General features: G+C 40.3%; 1 protein-coding gene across 1 annotated transcript in view; it reads right to left on the bottom strand.

The window, feature by feature from the left end:
• Morc1 (MORC family CW-type zinc finger 1) overlaps positions 1–15,216 on the bottom strand; it is a 145,210-nt gene that overhangs the window by 10,955 nt on the left and 119,039 nt on the right. The window contains exons 21-22 of the mRNA XM_051190942.1: positions 5,414–5,483; positions 3,117–3,183 (exon numbers count right to left, since the gene is read on the bottom strand). Coding sequence (XP_051046899.1) covers positions 3,117–3,183; positions 5,414–5,483 — 137 coding nt within the window. The remainder of the gene's footprint in view (positions 1–3,116; positions 3,184–5,413; positions 5,484–15,216) is intronic.

The raw sequence follows: 15,216 nt of genomic DNA, 5'->3' as shown, positions 1-15,216 counted from the left end.
GTGTAATTACATAAAGTCTTACAGTGCATCTGATCTTAGCCAAAGGGCAGAGAAGCAATATGTAAAATAAAAATAAAAAATTTTAAAAGAAGGAAAAAAAGAAAGACAAAGGGAAGAAAAGTCTTAGAGTGATAATCATTTATTTTCATTCATTGCTTCAAGGTTTCTGGGTAGCATCTATTAACAAAATTGGTAATAATTCATTATTTAGGACTGTTTTGAGGCAGTGTCTTATGTAGCCCAGGTGGCCTTGAACTCACAAATGTAGCCAAGATAGCCTCAAACTCCTGATCTTCTTGTCCCTTCCCAAGTACTTGGGATTACAGGAGTATACTACCACACCTATATCACCTTGGTCAGTAATAGTTTATTCTTAAAGACAGATATGTATCACTCATTTCTTTTTTCTTTTCAGGAAGAGATATAAAGTTCTATTTTACACTTACAAAGATGCACAATAGCAAAACTTAGAGTATCAAAGGTGGTAAGAGAAATACCTAGTGAAAATCGGGATGGGGGGAAATGTTCTAGGGAAAGAATGTTCTAGGGAACTATCCTGGTGTATCTATCAGTCAGTGTGAGCCTGCACAAAGAATGCAGTATTACAGAAGACCAAAAGCTTTGGGTATGGTTGGAACAGAACAGTACAAAACACCAAAGGTGTTAGAATGAGGAAGGTTAAGATGGACAGAGATGAAATGGGTACAGAGGGCAGATGAGACAGCTGTATTTTCAAGTAGTAATAAACACATTTTAATCCTTTCAAAAAGATATGTTTAAATTCAAACCTCAGCTTTGGAGAGTTTTATGTGATTATACTTGGAAGGCCTTTAAAAACTGGTAATAGTTTATACAACAAGGAATGCACCTCTACAGTCAGCTGTTCTTTGGAATTCATTATGCTATCTTACTTCAGCTGACCATTTTAAGATAAAGATGTTATATAAACTACTACTTAATCATCTGTTAAAAAATATGTACACAATGCCTGAATGCTCATTAAGTATAATCTCCTTTATATGGATATTTTATTAAGGATTTTTAAAAAAAATCATTTTAAGATCACTGGAAATTATCTCTGGTGTCTGGAGTAAGGGTAAAATATTTTAGGCCAGTCTGTCAATGGTGGCACATGCCTTTAATCCCTGTACTTGGGAGGCAGAGGCAGGCGGATCTCTGTGTGAGTTTGGGTCTAGCCTGGTTTACGGAGTGAGTTCCAGGATAACCAAAGCTGCACAGAGAAAAACCCTATCTCAAAAAAACAGATACATGGATGGGTGTGTGGGTGAGTGAGTGGATGGATGGATTGAGGCCACAGCCCAGGAGTTTTCCTTCTGTCAAGTGTTACAAGGCTCAGTGGTACAGCACCTGCCTAGCATTCATAAGCACTATGGGAAAGAACTAATAACTGGGCCCATCTCACATTAGTATACTGAGGATTATATGAAATGTATAACTAGCTTAGTTCAATACTGAGAATTAAGTGATTAGCAAACAGTACCTAATAATTATTGTTATTGTGATCATCTTTATCATCGGTATCGTCAGTACTAGATTTGATCATTTTTTTCCATTAAGGTTGTTTTAGTTGGATTATAGTTCTAACATTCATTTTATACTAAGTCAACATTGTTTTTTAGTTTGGTTGGTTGGGTTTTTGTTTTTTGCAGTTTTTTTTTTTTTTTTTTGTCCGTTTTGAGATAAGGTTTCTGGCAGTCCTGGAACTTGCTCTGTAGACCAGGCTGGCCTTGAATTCAAGAGATCTGCCTGCTGCCTGTCTTTTCCTCCTGAGTGCTGGGATTAAAGGTATGTACTACCACCACCCAGCCTGGGTCTACAGTGTTCAAAGATGAACTTCAAGAACTAAAAGTCATACCTACACACAGACACACACACAAATACCTATGAGCATACTAGTATCTGGGTCTACCTTAAATTTTAACTCACATTTTAACAAATAATTCTATATTAAAGTCATGATAAGGCCAGGAAACAGCACTAGTGGAAAACTATACCATTTATCCAAATAAACAGAGTGCCCACTACAGTTAGGCATCTTTGCGGCTACTGGACACCCAGGGATGAAAAGAGAATCTAATTTTATGGAGTTGGATTTATTTCCATGGAAAAGAGGAAACAAACAAGCTGCAACAGAAATGGCAAAGTGTTTAGCAAATAGCCTTGGATGCTGAAGGAGCTGTCATATCACCTGGTCACTGCAGCAGGGACCAGGGACATCTTCCGAGGAGAACCAAGGAAGAGAACGGTGTTGATCTGAGACCCAACTGTAATGGGCAGAGGGCATACATGCATCCAAGTACAAGAAGTTGTGTGGACAGAGAGGACAGGTGTCTAAATTATAAGTCATTCAGAACTTCTGGGGAACAAAGTGGAGGCTAAAGGCATTTGTGCCATGGAGACATTTCAAAGCCACCTTCAAAGTGACAGGGTTAAGGAAGGCTTCTAAGTAGCTGGCAGAGATGGACATGCACACTGGAGTGACAGGGAGTGACAGACATAAGAAAACTCTATTGTCTTGCCTTTAATTCAAAGGGTTGCAGTACAAAGAGTGCAGGATGTGGAATCAGCAAAACACCCTGAATAATTCAGGGAAGCTGAGGTGAGTGCAGGAAGAGTAAGTGTTTTCTTGAAAACAGCCTTTAACCCCACTACGTATATTAACAATATCTAGTTGATGTTCCCAATGACAGAATTCTCTTGTCAAGTAAATTCCAGAATGCATGGATTATAATAATTAACAGTATGTTTGACAATAAGTTAATGAGCTACCCAGGGGAACATTAGTCCTATGATACCACACCTTGCATGTGTGTGACTCTCACTTCGTTGGTGACAGTACAGTAATTTGGTTATCTATTGTGAACAGGAAGTGAAGCCTGCTCCCTTTCATTACTCCCAAAGCCTCACAAAAGAAAAGCTTTGCAGAAAAAGAGAGTTTTTTTTATCCTTTCAGCTCTTTATTGTAAAATTTGGTGTCATTCTTAATTGCCTTCGCTGCTATTATTTTCTTTCTTCTTCTAGTTACACACTGATAATTACTTTTTCAGCTGTGTAATTACACTCGCTTGGAATCCGAATGATAATGGTATACACACCTTTCCCAGTTAAGCGCTGAAGGGTTTCCTTTCATTACCAGAGTTTCATCACACAGCTCTTGTTTTCCTTCAAAAGAACATAGACAAAATCATTCTGATGAGCACACAATAAACTGTACCCCCCCCCAAAAAAAAAAAAAAAACAGAAAAAGAAAAAGCTAGCTCATTAACTACCTATGTAAATTTTGGATACATATTATTTGTAAAGTATGCCAACTTTAAGGCAATTCATAACACATTCTTTTTTTTAATTTTATTCATAACACATTCTTAAGGTAATTTATCATCATTTTAATGAAGTATATATTAGTGTATATAATAATCTAAGAGCGTCTGAAGCCTCTTTTCTGTAATTATTTGTACTATGCTTACTACAAGTGTCTGGATACCTGATACAGTCTGCTCAAACTGTATGCTCACCCCACTTTCCTCTAAGATGACCTGCTGTCTTCCCTCTCACAATCCACTCTGTCCCAGTGATTTAGGTTCAAAGAGATCTGATGGCTCTGGATGAAAACTGAACCTCAGGGAGAGGGCTGAACTTCAAGACAGGAAGAAGCCTGCAGTTTCTAGATCTTCTCTCTCAGGAAACCTCAGAATTACCATTCGAGAGAGGTCGGTGGTTTGTTTGGAGTACACAATTTCTGTATGAAATTAAAGCCCATGGGCTAGATGAGTGGGCATCTAACATCTAGCTCTATAATTCTTTGTTATGACAATTTTGATACTTTAGTTTCACAGAATTAACAACGACTGTCATGTTTTATTGCTACCAGAGGCCACACAGAAAAAGAGAGCAACAAGGGAAGGTTTACTTGGTGGGGAAATGCTGAGGATGCACCAAGTTCCCTCAAGGAAAACAAGAGAAATAATGGATTGACAGGTTCTCTAAGAGCATGGTTGGTAGCACCAGCATTGCTTGCTGACTTGTTTTCAAAGTAAAACAATTTAACAACAGTCGACTGGTCCATAATTATAATCATTGGAAATATTTCACAGTTCATTCTTGCCAAATCTAGAATGAATATTCGAAGTTAAATATGAATCTTAAGATCAAAATTACATTAGTACTTTTTCCATCACAAACCAGAACCATACTTAATAACAAAGTAGTAGTTGGAAACATCTATGAAAAACTGGTATTAAAATCAAGAGATTATTACCCAAAAAAGTCCTGATTGTAGAATTAAAAAAATCATCCTAATTAAGATGAAAAAGAAAAGCTATGATTTCTTAGGGCCTCACTGATGAGTCCAAAGGTGACATCGTGAATAAACAGGTGATAAGATTACCTAGGCAACAGAGAATTGGGAGCAGGGGGACAGGAAATTACTGAGGAAACTGGCCACAAAATGATAGTGTGGATAGACAAAAAAAAAAAATCCACAAATAATGACAAAGTCAAGTACATAAACTGATGGTCACCAAGGAGACTAAGAAAAACTTTAAAAATAAGGACAATTGGTGAGTATGGTGGTGCACATCTTTAATCCCATCCCTCAGAAGCAAATAGATGTCTGTAAATCTGAGGCTAGCCTGGTTTCACAGCTCATTCCAGGAGGCTCTGTCTCAAACAAAACAAAAACAAATGAAACAACAAAAAAATAAGAACAATGACCATGACAGCAAAAGGGATGGGGTGTGTGTGTGTGTGGGGGGGTGCTTTAGTCCCAATGACAGACTATTAAAATAGTCTTTATATAAACTGACAAAAGCATTGTAATGGTGATGACTGGCTCCTAAAAAGTATGAGGTTTTCCCTAAGGAAACTGTCACTGGAGACTACTGCTGCCTTGAACACTGTTAGGTGAGAAATTTCTGCTAGAAGTTCAAATCTTACCTGAAATGCACTACATCCCTCCACACACAAAAACAATGAATATGAATGGTCTAATTGAGATATTGGGGGGGGGGGGACGGACGACGGACACAGAGAAATCATGAACACAGGAAGGGGACTAGAAGACTGAAACTGGGGAACCATTATAATTTTAAAGCAGATTTTGAAAATTATAGACTTTATGTCAATCCTTGGCAAAATTCCAAAGAGAACTTAGTGTGGCCTGGCTCAGGCCTGTGGGAGATGAAGACAGTGTGGCATTGTAGGGTACACTATTCCCAGCCAGAAGGTGTCTCTCAGCTCTGTCAAATACAAATTATCTTTCCATCCCTTCTCCTTCTAGAACAACAAGTTTATTCAAGTCCAAACTCCTGAAAACCATCTGGTCTCTGTCTGAGCAGTCAAAGATGGTCACACTGGAACAGCATCACCCCTCCAGCCATCTACTTCCTCTTACCTGTGTTTGCAAGAGGTACTTCTGCTCTTTCTTGTTTCAATGAGACCTTGGTGCTGGTTTTATCCCAAACCTGAAAAAGAAAAATAAAGTTCTTCATTTAAAACTGAAAATACATTGGACAAGCAAAGGCTTGACAGGCAGTGCCCATGTCAGAGAAGGGAGACCATGATGATACCAGCACCAAGCTATGCACGAGTTTCTGAGGTAGCGAATGATCACTGGAGACAGCTACGCTGGTATGCCCTTCCAGAATGACTGCCTTTATAATGGTATGTTTACTCTTATTATTTGTATGGGGTGTTTTCTAAAAGTCCTATTTATTTCCAAAATTGATCTTGTACATGGCAGTAACCGTGTCTCCAACAAATAAGTCAAGAACTTGATTTACCAGGAATAAATGGGAAACCTGTGTAGTTTGGACGAGGGTCAGCACATATAACTGAGACAGAGTAGGAAGAAGCTCAAAGAACAGTGCATGAATAGGGCCACCTTTAATTCTAGAGGCAGACAACTATGCAGGACATGTGTGAGGTGGGGGGTAACATTCCTTAAATTTGTAAACCACACCCATCATCACACTGGGTATTCTCCAGGATCCCTTTTACAGGGCTTGGTGGAGTCAAGTTTAGATTTCATTTCCAGAAGACAGTTCCATAGATGAGATTAGTGGCATGGGGAGGGAGAAATGAATATGAGTGTGGCCTTCAAGGAAAGAAAACCTAAGAGCTGTAAGCCTTATCAAGGTAGAAAAGTAAGCAGTTAAAAATTCAATGACTTAAAGAGAGAGAGAGAGAGAGAGAGAGAGAGAGAGAGAGAGAGAGAGAGAGAGAGAGAGAGAGAAAGCAGAAATAAGGCAGAGTTCCTCCTCTCCATCCCCTGTTGAGATGCACACCAAGACACTTGCTGGGAGGCATGGGAACAGCTTGTTCTCTGAAGCTTCTTCATAGTGAAAGCCTCTCTTTTGTTGCTGTTGCTGTTACTTGTTTGTCTGTTTGTTTTTGAGACAGAGTTTTTCCTGTGTAACAACTCTCTGGCTGTCCTGAATCTAACTCTATAGGCCAGGTTGGCCTCAAACTCAGAGACCCACCTGTCTCTGCCTCTTGAGTGCTGGGACTAAAAGCATGCACCACCACCGCCTGACATAATGAGAGCTTCCTTTTTGCTCCTTACCCATACACATCTGCTAACCAAACACTGTGAGGACAGAATGTCAAGCTGCCTTCTCCTGCTTCCAGAAAACAAATGTGGATTCGCACACAACACTTTGGAAACCACACTGTCTGGAAGCAGGTTAAACAGGCACACCTGTAGTCTACCAACTGCATAACACTAGTTGTCCATCAATGCCCTTTTCTATTTCAGTCAAACAGAAAGAAGAGTCTCCCAGGTAGGGGCAAACCGCTGCTTTTCCGCTACTGTGGTCCATTTAAAATACATTTGTGCTTATACTGTAACTATCTCAATTCTCCAAGAAGAAAGAAAGAAAGAAAGAAAGAAAGAAAGAAAGAAAGAAAGAAAATGCACATTTCTGAAGTCCATTTTGTAAAAATCTTAAAAGTGACTTCCAGATGTATGCCTTTCTGTGTTTTTTGACATCACATAAAAATATTGGTTAAAATAAAAATATTGGATAAAGAAAAGCTGTGTGATAGTAAAGCGTCTCTATGTTTGGACTCGATAACTTTTGAGCAGGTTACAAGTAGCATAGATATGTTCACAAGAGTTAACAGTGACTGTAAGACAAGCTTAGGAGAATTCCCTATGCCTTTAGTTACCAGTGTTATTCTGATGTGCAATGATCCTGTTTATGTGTATTGATTGACAAGACTTTGTCGTCCAATAGAAGCATCCAATCTGAACTAAACTGGCACTATTCCCAGCAAGGGACACTTCCTGTTAGTGCTCCCTACACAGGCTTGTAAAGCGGTTATTGTTTTCATTCTCTTCTTCATTCTGCTAGGAGCACAGCATTGTTAGGGCTGTTTCCATTAGAAAACCATATGCCTCAGACACCCATTTTATTTATTTGTTTGCTTGCTTATTTTGGTTTCTTGAGACAGAATTTCTCTGTGGACCTTGCTCTGCATAGTTCAGGCTGTCCTTGAACTCATAAGTGACAACTAAAGACATATGGCACCTGCTTGGCTTATTTTTCTATGTCCACTGCTGACTTCTCAAAACCTAGCTTAAGGAGAGGAAGCCAGTGTACATGAATAAAAACGCTTGATTTAATTTTTTGACCGTGATGATTTGAATCATCGATCTTTCTCTTTGAATCTTTGGTTTTAACCTTTCACACATATCAGGTCCAAAGGGAACCCCAATTGCCCCAAAGCAATGAGTAATTCCAAAATGACAATCCAAACTCAGCTCAAACTGGACTATGGAAGAATCTCTCCCACAGAATTACTCAGGAACCTGGGAAGTGAGCTCTCTGTCTGCCAAAGGGAGCCCCTCCCTTACATTCCCTTGCCTTCAGAGTCCCTATTCACATTTGCATGGACTTTGTATGTCAAAGTCCATGCTAGCATTCTGGTCCTTCTCATCTCCTGATACACCTTAAACTCTCAGGCTGTTTCAGTTCACGGGCTTCTCTCTTCCCCCCCCCCAGAAACTCTATTCTCTTTATGATTTTTCTTGATCCTGCCTCCCCACCACCTTGGGGTTTGGAATAAACTTCTCATTTTCCACCCACAGAGTAGTCAATTCAACCATTTCTTTATTGAGCTGTCCCAAACATCACAAAATTTCACCTTCACAAGGACAAGGAGTGAACATTGTCACAAAAAAAAGTGTCCTCTGTTGGATCCCCAACATCTAGGTCAATAATTAACAACATATAAAACACTGGAAAGACATGTGTACTGTGACAGCTAAAGGTGTGTGAAATAAGTCCAGGAATGAGAATCAGAAAAGGAGAGCTTGGGTTTACACTATTTTCTTTTTACCTTTTTTTTTTTTCCCCCACAGAGCCTATACTATATGACAGCACCTTCCATTCTTATATTTTTGTTTCATTAGTATTTATTGTAGTGTTAGAAGACATGGAAAGGACTGAGTAGAGATCTTGAGAACTCCAAAGATGCTGGCTCAGGGCTCTGGGGCCCCAGCAAGGATACTGAATTTTGCCTAAGAATGAGGACCTATCAGAATCTACGTCAGGACAGGGGGACAGCTTAACATGACTTACACTTCAAATGGGACACTCAGAGTTTCAGACTGTGGGTGCCAAGAGGAATACTGAGATTGTTAATGAGGCTTCTGTGGTTGCTCTAGAAGAGATGGAGTTGGCCAGAGTGGTCCCAGTGGAGGCAGGAAAATAACAACTACACAAAAATCTGACTCAACAGGACTGGCAGTGTGCAGAGATGCAGGTTCTGAAAGTTGAGATGCTGAGGAAGAGTGCAGGCATCTTCCACCTGTCACTGCATGGCAGTATCACGTATGGAGTTAAAGAAACATGGACACTCTCCTGAAATCCACTCCTCTTTTCATTCCTAAAGGTTCTATGGCTCTACTCTCCCTGGGTAAGTTGTTCTTTTATTCTACCCTCAGCATCTCAATGTACCAACTCAAAGTGCAGAGGGATACACTACCGTGTCTTACGTGAACTGTGGCTTAATCGGCATCATCACCATGTTTTCTCTAGAAATTTCCAACTTGTCAGGTCCAAAGGAAACTCTACTCCCCAAACCCCAAAAGGCAGGAAGTCTCTAACTTCCCAACCCCCCCTCAATGTGATTCTGAGCTAACATGTCATATCTCTCTCTTCTGTAGAAAACACGCCTGCTATAACCTAAGGCTCTGCCAGGAATTCCCTGGAAGAATCACAGGAAGTCCTGCTTTGATAACTTTGCCTATACAGAGGTTCTACCGCCAATGTCCTCGCTCTTTTCCTTTCTTAAAATGTGTATCCATCTTAAAACACAAACACAGGTCTTGCTCCTTCAAAATGTCTTTTCCATTTCTCCAGCAACAGTCCTTCTTCCTTCTTCTCAACGGCTACTGCGAACATATACTACCGCTACTGCCATTCATAGCCAAGCAACTGTGGCGTGGAAAACACTGGGCCACGCAGCAGCCTTGATTTGTTATTATTATTTACTATCAGTCATATACTTCCAATTCTTGCCATGACATTTCAAAGCAGAACTCACAATTTGGTTGACCGTCCCCACCCCCAAATCTAAGTCCAGCGAAAAAGTACTGAGAATTGTATTAAGAAATATTTCCACTTAGAACTGTAAGTCAATTTTTTAAATTGCCATTAACCATCTTCATAGGTATATGGCTGTTGCAGCAGAAGTGCTGTGTCATCTCATCCCTGTCTGATATTTTCCCCATTCAGCCTCCTGGTTTGCAGTTCCAGGATTTACAACCTCTGGGGTCACGCCCTCCCTTAGCTTTATCCTATATTCTCCCTACAGAATTGTTCTTTCTCTGCTTCCTTCTAAGATTACCCAAGGAAGACTGAATCTGGCTCCTCCCAAATTAAAGAGGGCGGCTTTAAGAGACACCTTTCATTTGACACAGAAATATTTTCATTTCATCACAACCAATTTATCCCATCTGTTCCTGTAGCAACCATGATGGCAGATTGTATCATTTTCATATTATATACAAAATACAAGTCATAGCAGGTCAAGATCTGATAAAACTAGCAAGTAGCATGTAGTATGGAGGTTTGAATTTGAAACTGCATCTTCTCTTAAGCTATAGGCTGTCATCTTTTTTAATACAATGTTCCTCATGGGATATGGGTAAGAGTGTCTTTTGATTTTCAAGTTCCTTTAGGGCTACAGTTATGTACTTTTCTGTTGCTTAGTAAACTCAACCTGATGATATGAATCGTGGTTGCTGACAGTTCACTCACAAGTCCCTACTGCTTAGCTGTGGTCCAAGTCATCCACGAGATGCTTCTTTGCATGTTTCCCCTTCATCTTGTGGCTGTCTGCCCTGTCTGCTGTGTGCTGACGGATAACTCAGGGGAGGCTGAGTGGAGATAGTTTTCCTCAAAGCCCTCAGGCATCTCTGGACCATATCTCATGGTTTGATGCTATTAGAAACAACCCAAGTCCTTTCCAGCTATACACAAAGGTGACTCAGAGGTTGATTAAGAAATAAATGCTCTTCTCTTGACATGAAGGCAACTTCAATATTCTAAGATCTTTTCATAGCACCTTGAGTATATGACCACAATACTGATGCAGTTTCTTACAAAAACTTGTGAGGATTCAGGACAAGAACCAGAGTGAATAGAGTAGAGTTAGGTACCCATTAATGGCAGGCTCTTTGCTACTCTTTTTTCTTTATCTGGTTTTGAAGTACTCACTTTTTAAGCTCCTCACCATTTAACACCGATGCCCCAAATTTAACTGAGGTTGTCTTGGGTTGTCCTCTGGACTGGATTTTAACCACCATAAACAAAGGCTAGACTGACAACTTGTTGGCTCACCTAATGTTCTTCTGTTTTCACTGGGAAGCTCTGTCACTAATCCTAGGAATTCAGACTGCCCTGGTGTTTTCAAAGGGCTGGAAGTGACTAAATGTAAAGAGCAAGCCAGGTGTCATTGTGAGGCTTGGCTTGGCTCTGACACAGAGAGAGGCCTCCATCCACTTGTTCCTTTATTCACAGATCCTTCTTGGGCCCCAAACTGTGTTAACTCTGTTCTGAACACTAGTGGTTACATGTCCCCAAACACCTATGGCTCCATGGACTCTTAAAGTAGTTCTGGCAGAATGAGCTGGGCCATCAAGCTTTTGAAGATATGGAGGACAGAATTCTGTTGACAGAACTCCTAAGTTTAGAAATGCTTGAAACAGAAAATAGGTCAGAATATCAAATATTCATCAAAAAAGAGGGCAGAGCATGCACTTTGAACACAGATGATAAACCCATATGTCAGTCTGCCCACACGACCTGATCTATAGAGGGAGAAGTATCCTAGAAGACAAGAGAGTTATAGTCAGTCTGATCAAAAGGTCTGCGTGAGGGGCTGTAAGACAGAACCCAGAATCAAGGGAATTTACTGTCTTTATGGCAGCCACATAGCTTCTTACCACTCCCTATGACTATAGTTCCAGGGCACCTGATGCCCGTTCTGACATCCACTGACTCCTGCATACATATGGTACACATATATAACACAAAGACAGACAGGCGTGCGTGCGCGCGCGCACACACACACACACAAAATCAAACAATCTAAAAAAAGAATCTCACTACAATTCACAGTAGCTGTGAAGAGTGATGAGCTAGGGAAAATATCTTTTTAAAGGCTGTATGATATCTCATCATTTTAAAACTGCCCATGTATAACCATGGCATAGAGATATATGCTCATGATTTAGCATTGACATCATACATTCAGACGAGTAATTGAAGATTAATACAGATGGAAACAGATACAAGAAAAGAACTAACATTGATTCCTACTAGAATCAGAATTTGGACGATGCAGCCCAGAAAAGTGAACTGAGGCATACATGGCATATTCAAAGTTTGTACTTCTGTCTCTCTTACTTGAGTTTCAAAACACTATTCTCACTCAATTTCTCAAATTTGGACTTTTTTTTCCATTTGAGCAGTCTTCAAATTTGTCATTTGCTTTTGTGAGCATCTGCTGGGGTCTGACAACCTGGTTCTGCCACTGATACTGGCAAAGGGTCTTTCGGAAGGCAAGTCTGTAGCTGCTGCGTATATTTCATCTCGTGACATGACTTGAAAGAGCACTTAATGCTTTGATAGGCTGCTTGCTATTCTCTTCCCAATGATTCCTTTCATTTCCATTGCTTCTTTCATGCACAATGTAGCAACAGCTACCCAGGCCACGTCACTGTTGAGTGGGCATACTAACAAAACCAGGTCCAGTTCCAGTTCTTGGATATGGAACCCCAAGTCCCAAATTTTTGGCTGGAGTCTGGGGTCGAATTGCCAGTTTATCACACAGCAATGATCAGGAGCTTTTACTTAATTTCAGCCAAGTCCTTGGCAGAGAAATAAGATGCTGAGCAGTAACAGGAAATACAGTAGTGTTTACTCAGTCACTGATTCTAGTGGCAAAAACTGTCATAAGAGATGCAACGAAAGACCTACTTCTTTCTCAAACTGGGATGAGGCAGAGCACATTAGAGCATTCCATGTAAGTCTGGAAATACTTGAGACAGAAAACAGGTCAGAATACCAAGTGTTCATCCAAGGCTGTGACAAAATAATGGATTTTCTGGAGGCAAAGAGTAAGACAACACTAGGTCATGGGGAACATTAGTGGTAAGTTTATGGCCACAATCACATTAAAAAACAAAAGACAAAAAATAAGACAAAAAAAAAACTAGACTCCATTCTTCCCCGAGAGCTGAGATGAGGAGCTTCCAGAAAGCAATTCTCTCATAGGCATCTGTAAGATGCTTACTACAACTCCAGGTTGACTAGAAAAAGAAGTGAATACTGAGAAAAACGAAGTACACTGTCCAAGTCCTAAGTAGGGAGACAAGGAGAAAGACAGGCTTAAGGAGATATATATTAATCTGAGTAAGAAGTCAATGCTGAATTAAACTTTGTTTAAAGATTTATTTTTATTTATGTGTGTGAGTATGCTGTATGCATGTATGTGTGTCCATGAAGGTCAGAAGAGGGTGTCAGATCCCCGGGAGCTGGAGTTGTGGGAAACTCACAGTGGACAAGGGTGCTGGGAACTAAAGTTTCATCCTTTGCAGGGGCAGCAGATGCTGAGCCATCTCTCCAGTCCCATGGGTTGGTCATTACAAGCTTCTAATTGGCATGTTATGTACTTGTACTTACTTACTGGTACAGTCCTGAAGTTCAATACATGTATGCAATGTGGAATAGCTATTAGCATTTCCATCTCTCAAATATTCTGGGTTGGTAACCTCTGTACTCTTTTGAAGTTATTTTATATTACAGCATGAGTAATTGTTGAGGACTATTATTCCTTTCTGTGTTACATAACCTACGGCCATTTCTCCTTTTGGAAATGTGTCTTAGTCACCAGCATCCACACCTTTTCTACCCTTCTACCCTTCCTACCCTGTACTGACATCTATAAGGTCAACTTTTCAGCTTCCAAAAATGGGTGAAGACATGTATAGTTTGTCTTTGAAGACTGGCATTCCATATAATTTAATGTCCTCCAGTTCTATGCATGTTGCTGCCAATGGCATTCATCTTGTGTGTGTGTGTGTGTGTGTGTGTGTGCGTGCGTGCGCGCGCGCGCATGCACGTGTGCACATGTGTGACACACCAGTTTTAGATGCTTTTGGCTCTTTAAAATCTATTCAAGACTCTGACCTATAGTTGTTCATCTATAGAGCTTTGGAAGCAATCTGGCCCAAAATTCTCAGGTGTTAATCTGCATAGGTATTTTTGTAATCCTCATGTTTCAGTGAAGAGTGTTGGCATGTCTCAGCTGATTCAAGTAGAAAAGGCTCCTTTGACAACTGGCCAGTTACCACAGTCACAGTGATGACAGATAAAAGAAAATGTCCCAATGGGTCCTTAAAGATGAGGGATCTGTGGCTGGGCAGCAGGGCTCAGTGTGACCACCTCCAGCAGTGTGACCATGGGAGGGAGACCTTTTATTTTCTCATCTGTGAAGTGTGAATGAAAATACTCCTCCTCAGGCCATAAAGAAAATTAGATGAAGTACACAGGGAAGAGCAACCCTTGTTTCATCCTGGTCACACAGAAAAAGGAACCAGTTTAGGTAACACACTCAGATGCACATACACTCAGACCTACAGCCCACACAGCTTGCCACACACACACACACACACACACACACACACACACACACACACACACACACCCGGGACAGAGATGATACATTAGTTTCCCTAAGTTGCTGGAGGATGATTCCTGGACTAACAGAATTGTGGAGAACAAGGAAAAAGGTTTGCTGAAATTTGAAGGTCCCACTCCAATCTGACCAGGAGACTAACTAGCACATATGTATGGAACAGGATTAAGATGTCTTTTGAAAAACCCCTCATTATTTTCAGGGCAGTTTTTTAATGTCTCAAAAGCGCCTTAAGCTTAGTGAGTCCCAGTTGGAAACTTCCACAGCTCTGAATAATGCTCAAGGTCTAACCAAGAACACTTTCATTGCATGGTTTCAGAAAATGAATGGCTCACAATGGCTGAAGGCCAAGCATAAGTTAGTATCAAAACTAAAAAATTGCTGTGGCAGTGACAACAGTCTATATAGCCTGAAGCAACTGCAGACAAGGCAAATGATCCCGAGACCTTGGGAGTGTATTACATATGTGTGACATGTAGCATAAGAAAAGGAGGACACTGGAAATCACTCTTCAGGGCAGGGCCCATGCCCAACAGTAAATGGCCAACACAAAACAAACTCAACAGCATCTCTATAAGTTCTTAGTCTCACATGTTGTGTCTGAGCTTTTTGTTTTTTTGTTTTTTAACCTTACAGATCCTCCGGGTATACGACATGGCTTCTGGTTTTATGTTTTTAAGGGATTCCTGTGTGTGCAAATGTGTGTGTCTCTACGTTTGTGTTCTCATGCTTTTTCTTTGTTTTTTTTTTTTTTCTTCTGTTAGTTTATCTTGCTCTACTCCAATTGGGTTTTGTTTTATCGTATTTTTGTCTTATTATTCCTTACATGTCTGTTTGTATCCTAACTAGAGATGGAAAGGTTGTGGATCTAGATGCAAGGGGAGGTGGGGAGGAACTAGGAGAAGTTTGGGGAGGGAAAACCATAATCAGAATAGATTGTGTGGTAGAAAAATCCATTTTTAATTTTAAAAAGGAAAGGAAGTTATT

The sequence above is a fragment of the Phodopus roborovskii genome, unplaced genomic scaffold (genome assembly GCF_943737965.1).
Source record: "Phodopus roborovskii unplaced genomic scaffold, PHOROB, whole genome shotgun sequence".
Taxonomy (NCBI): domain Eukaryota; kingdom Metazoa; phylum Chordata; class Mammalia; order Rodentia; family Cricetidae; genus Phodopus; species Phodopus roborovskii.
Note: the sequence above shows the minus strand (reverse complement) of the source record. Positions and strands in the feature narration are given on the sequence as shown.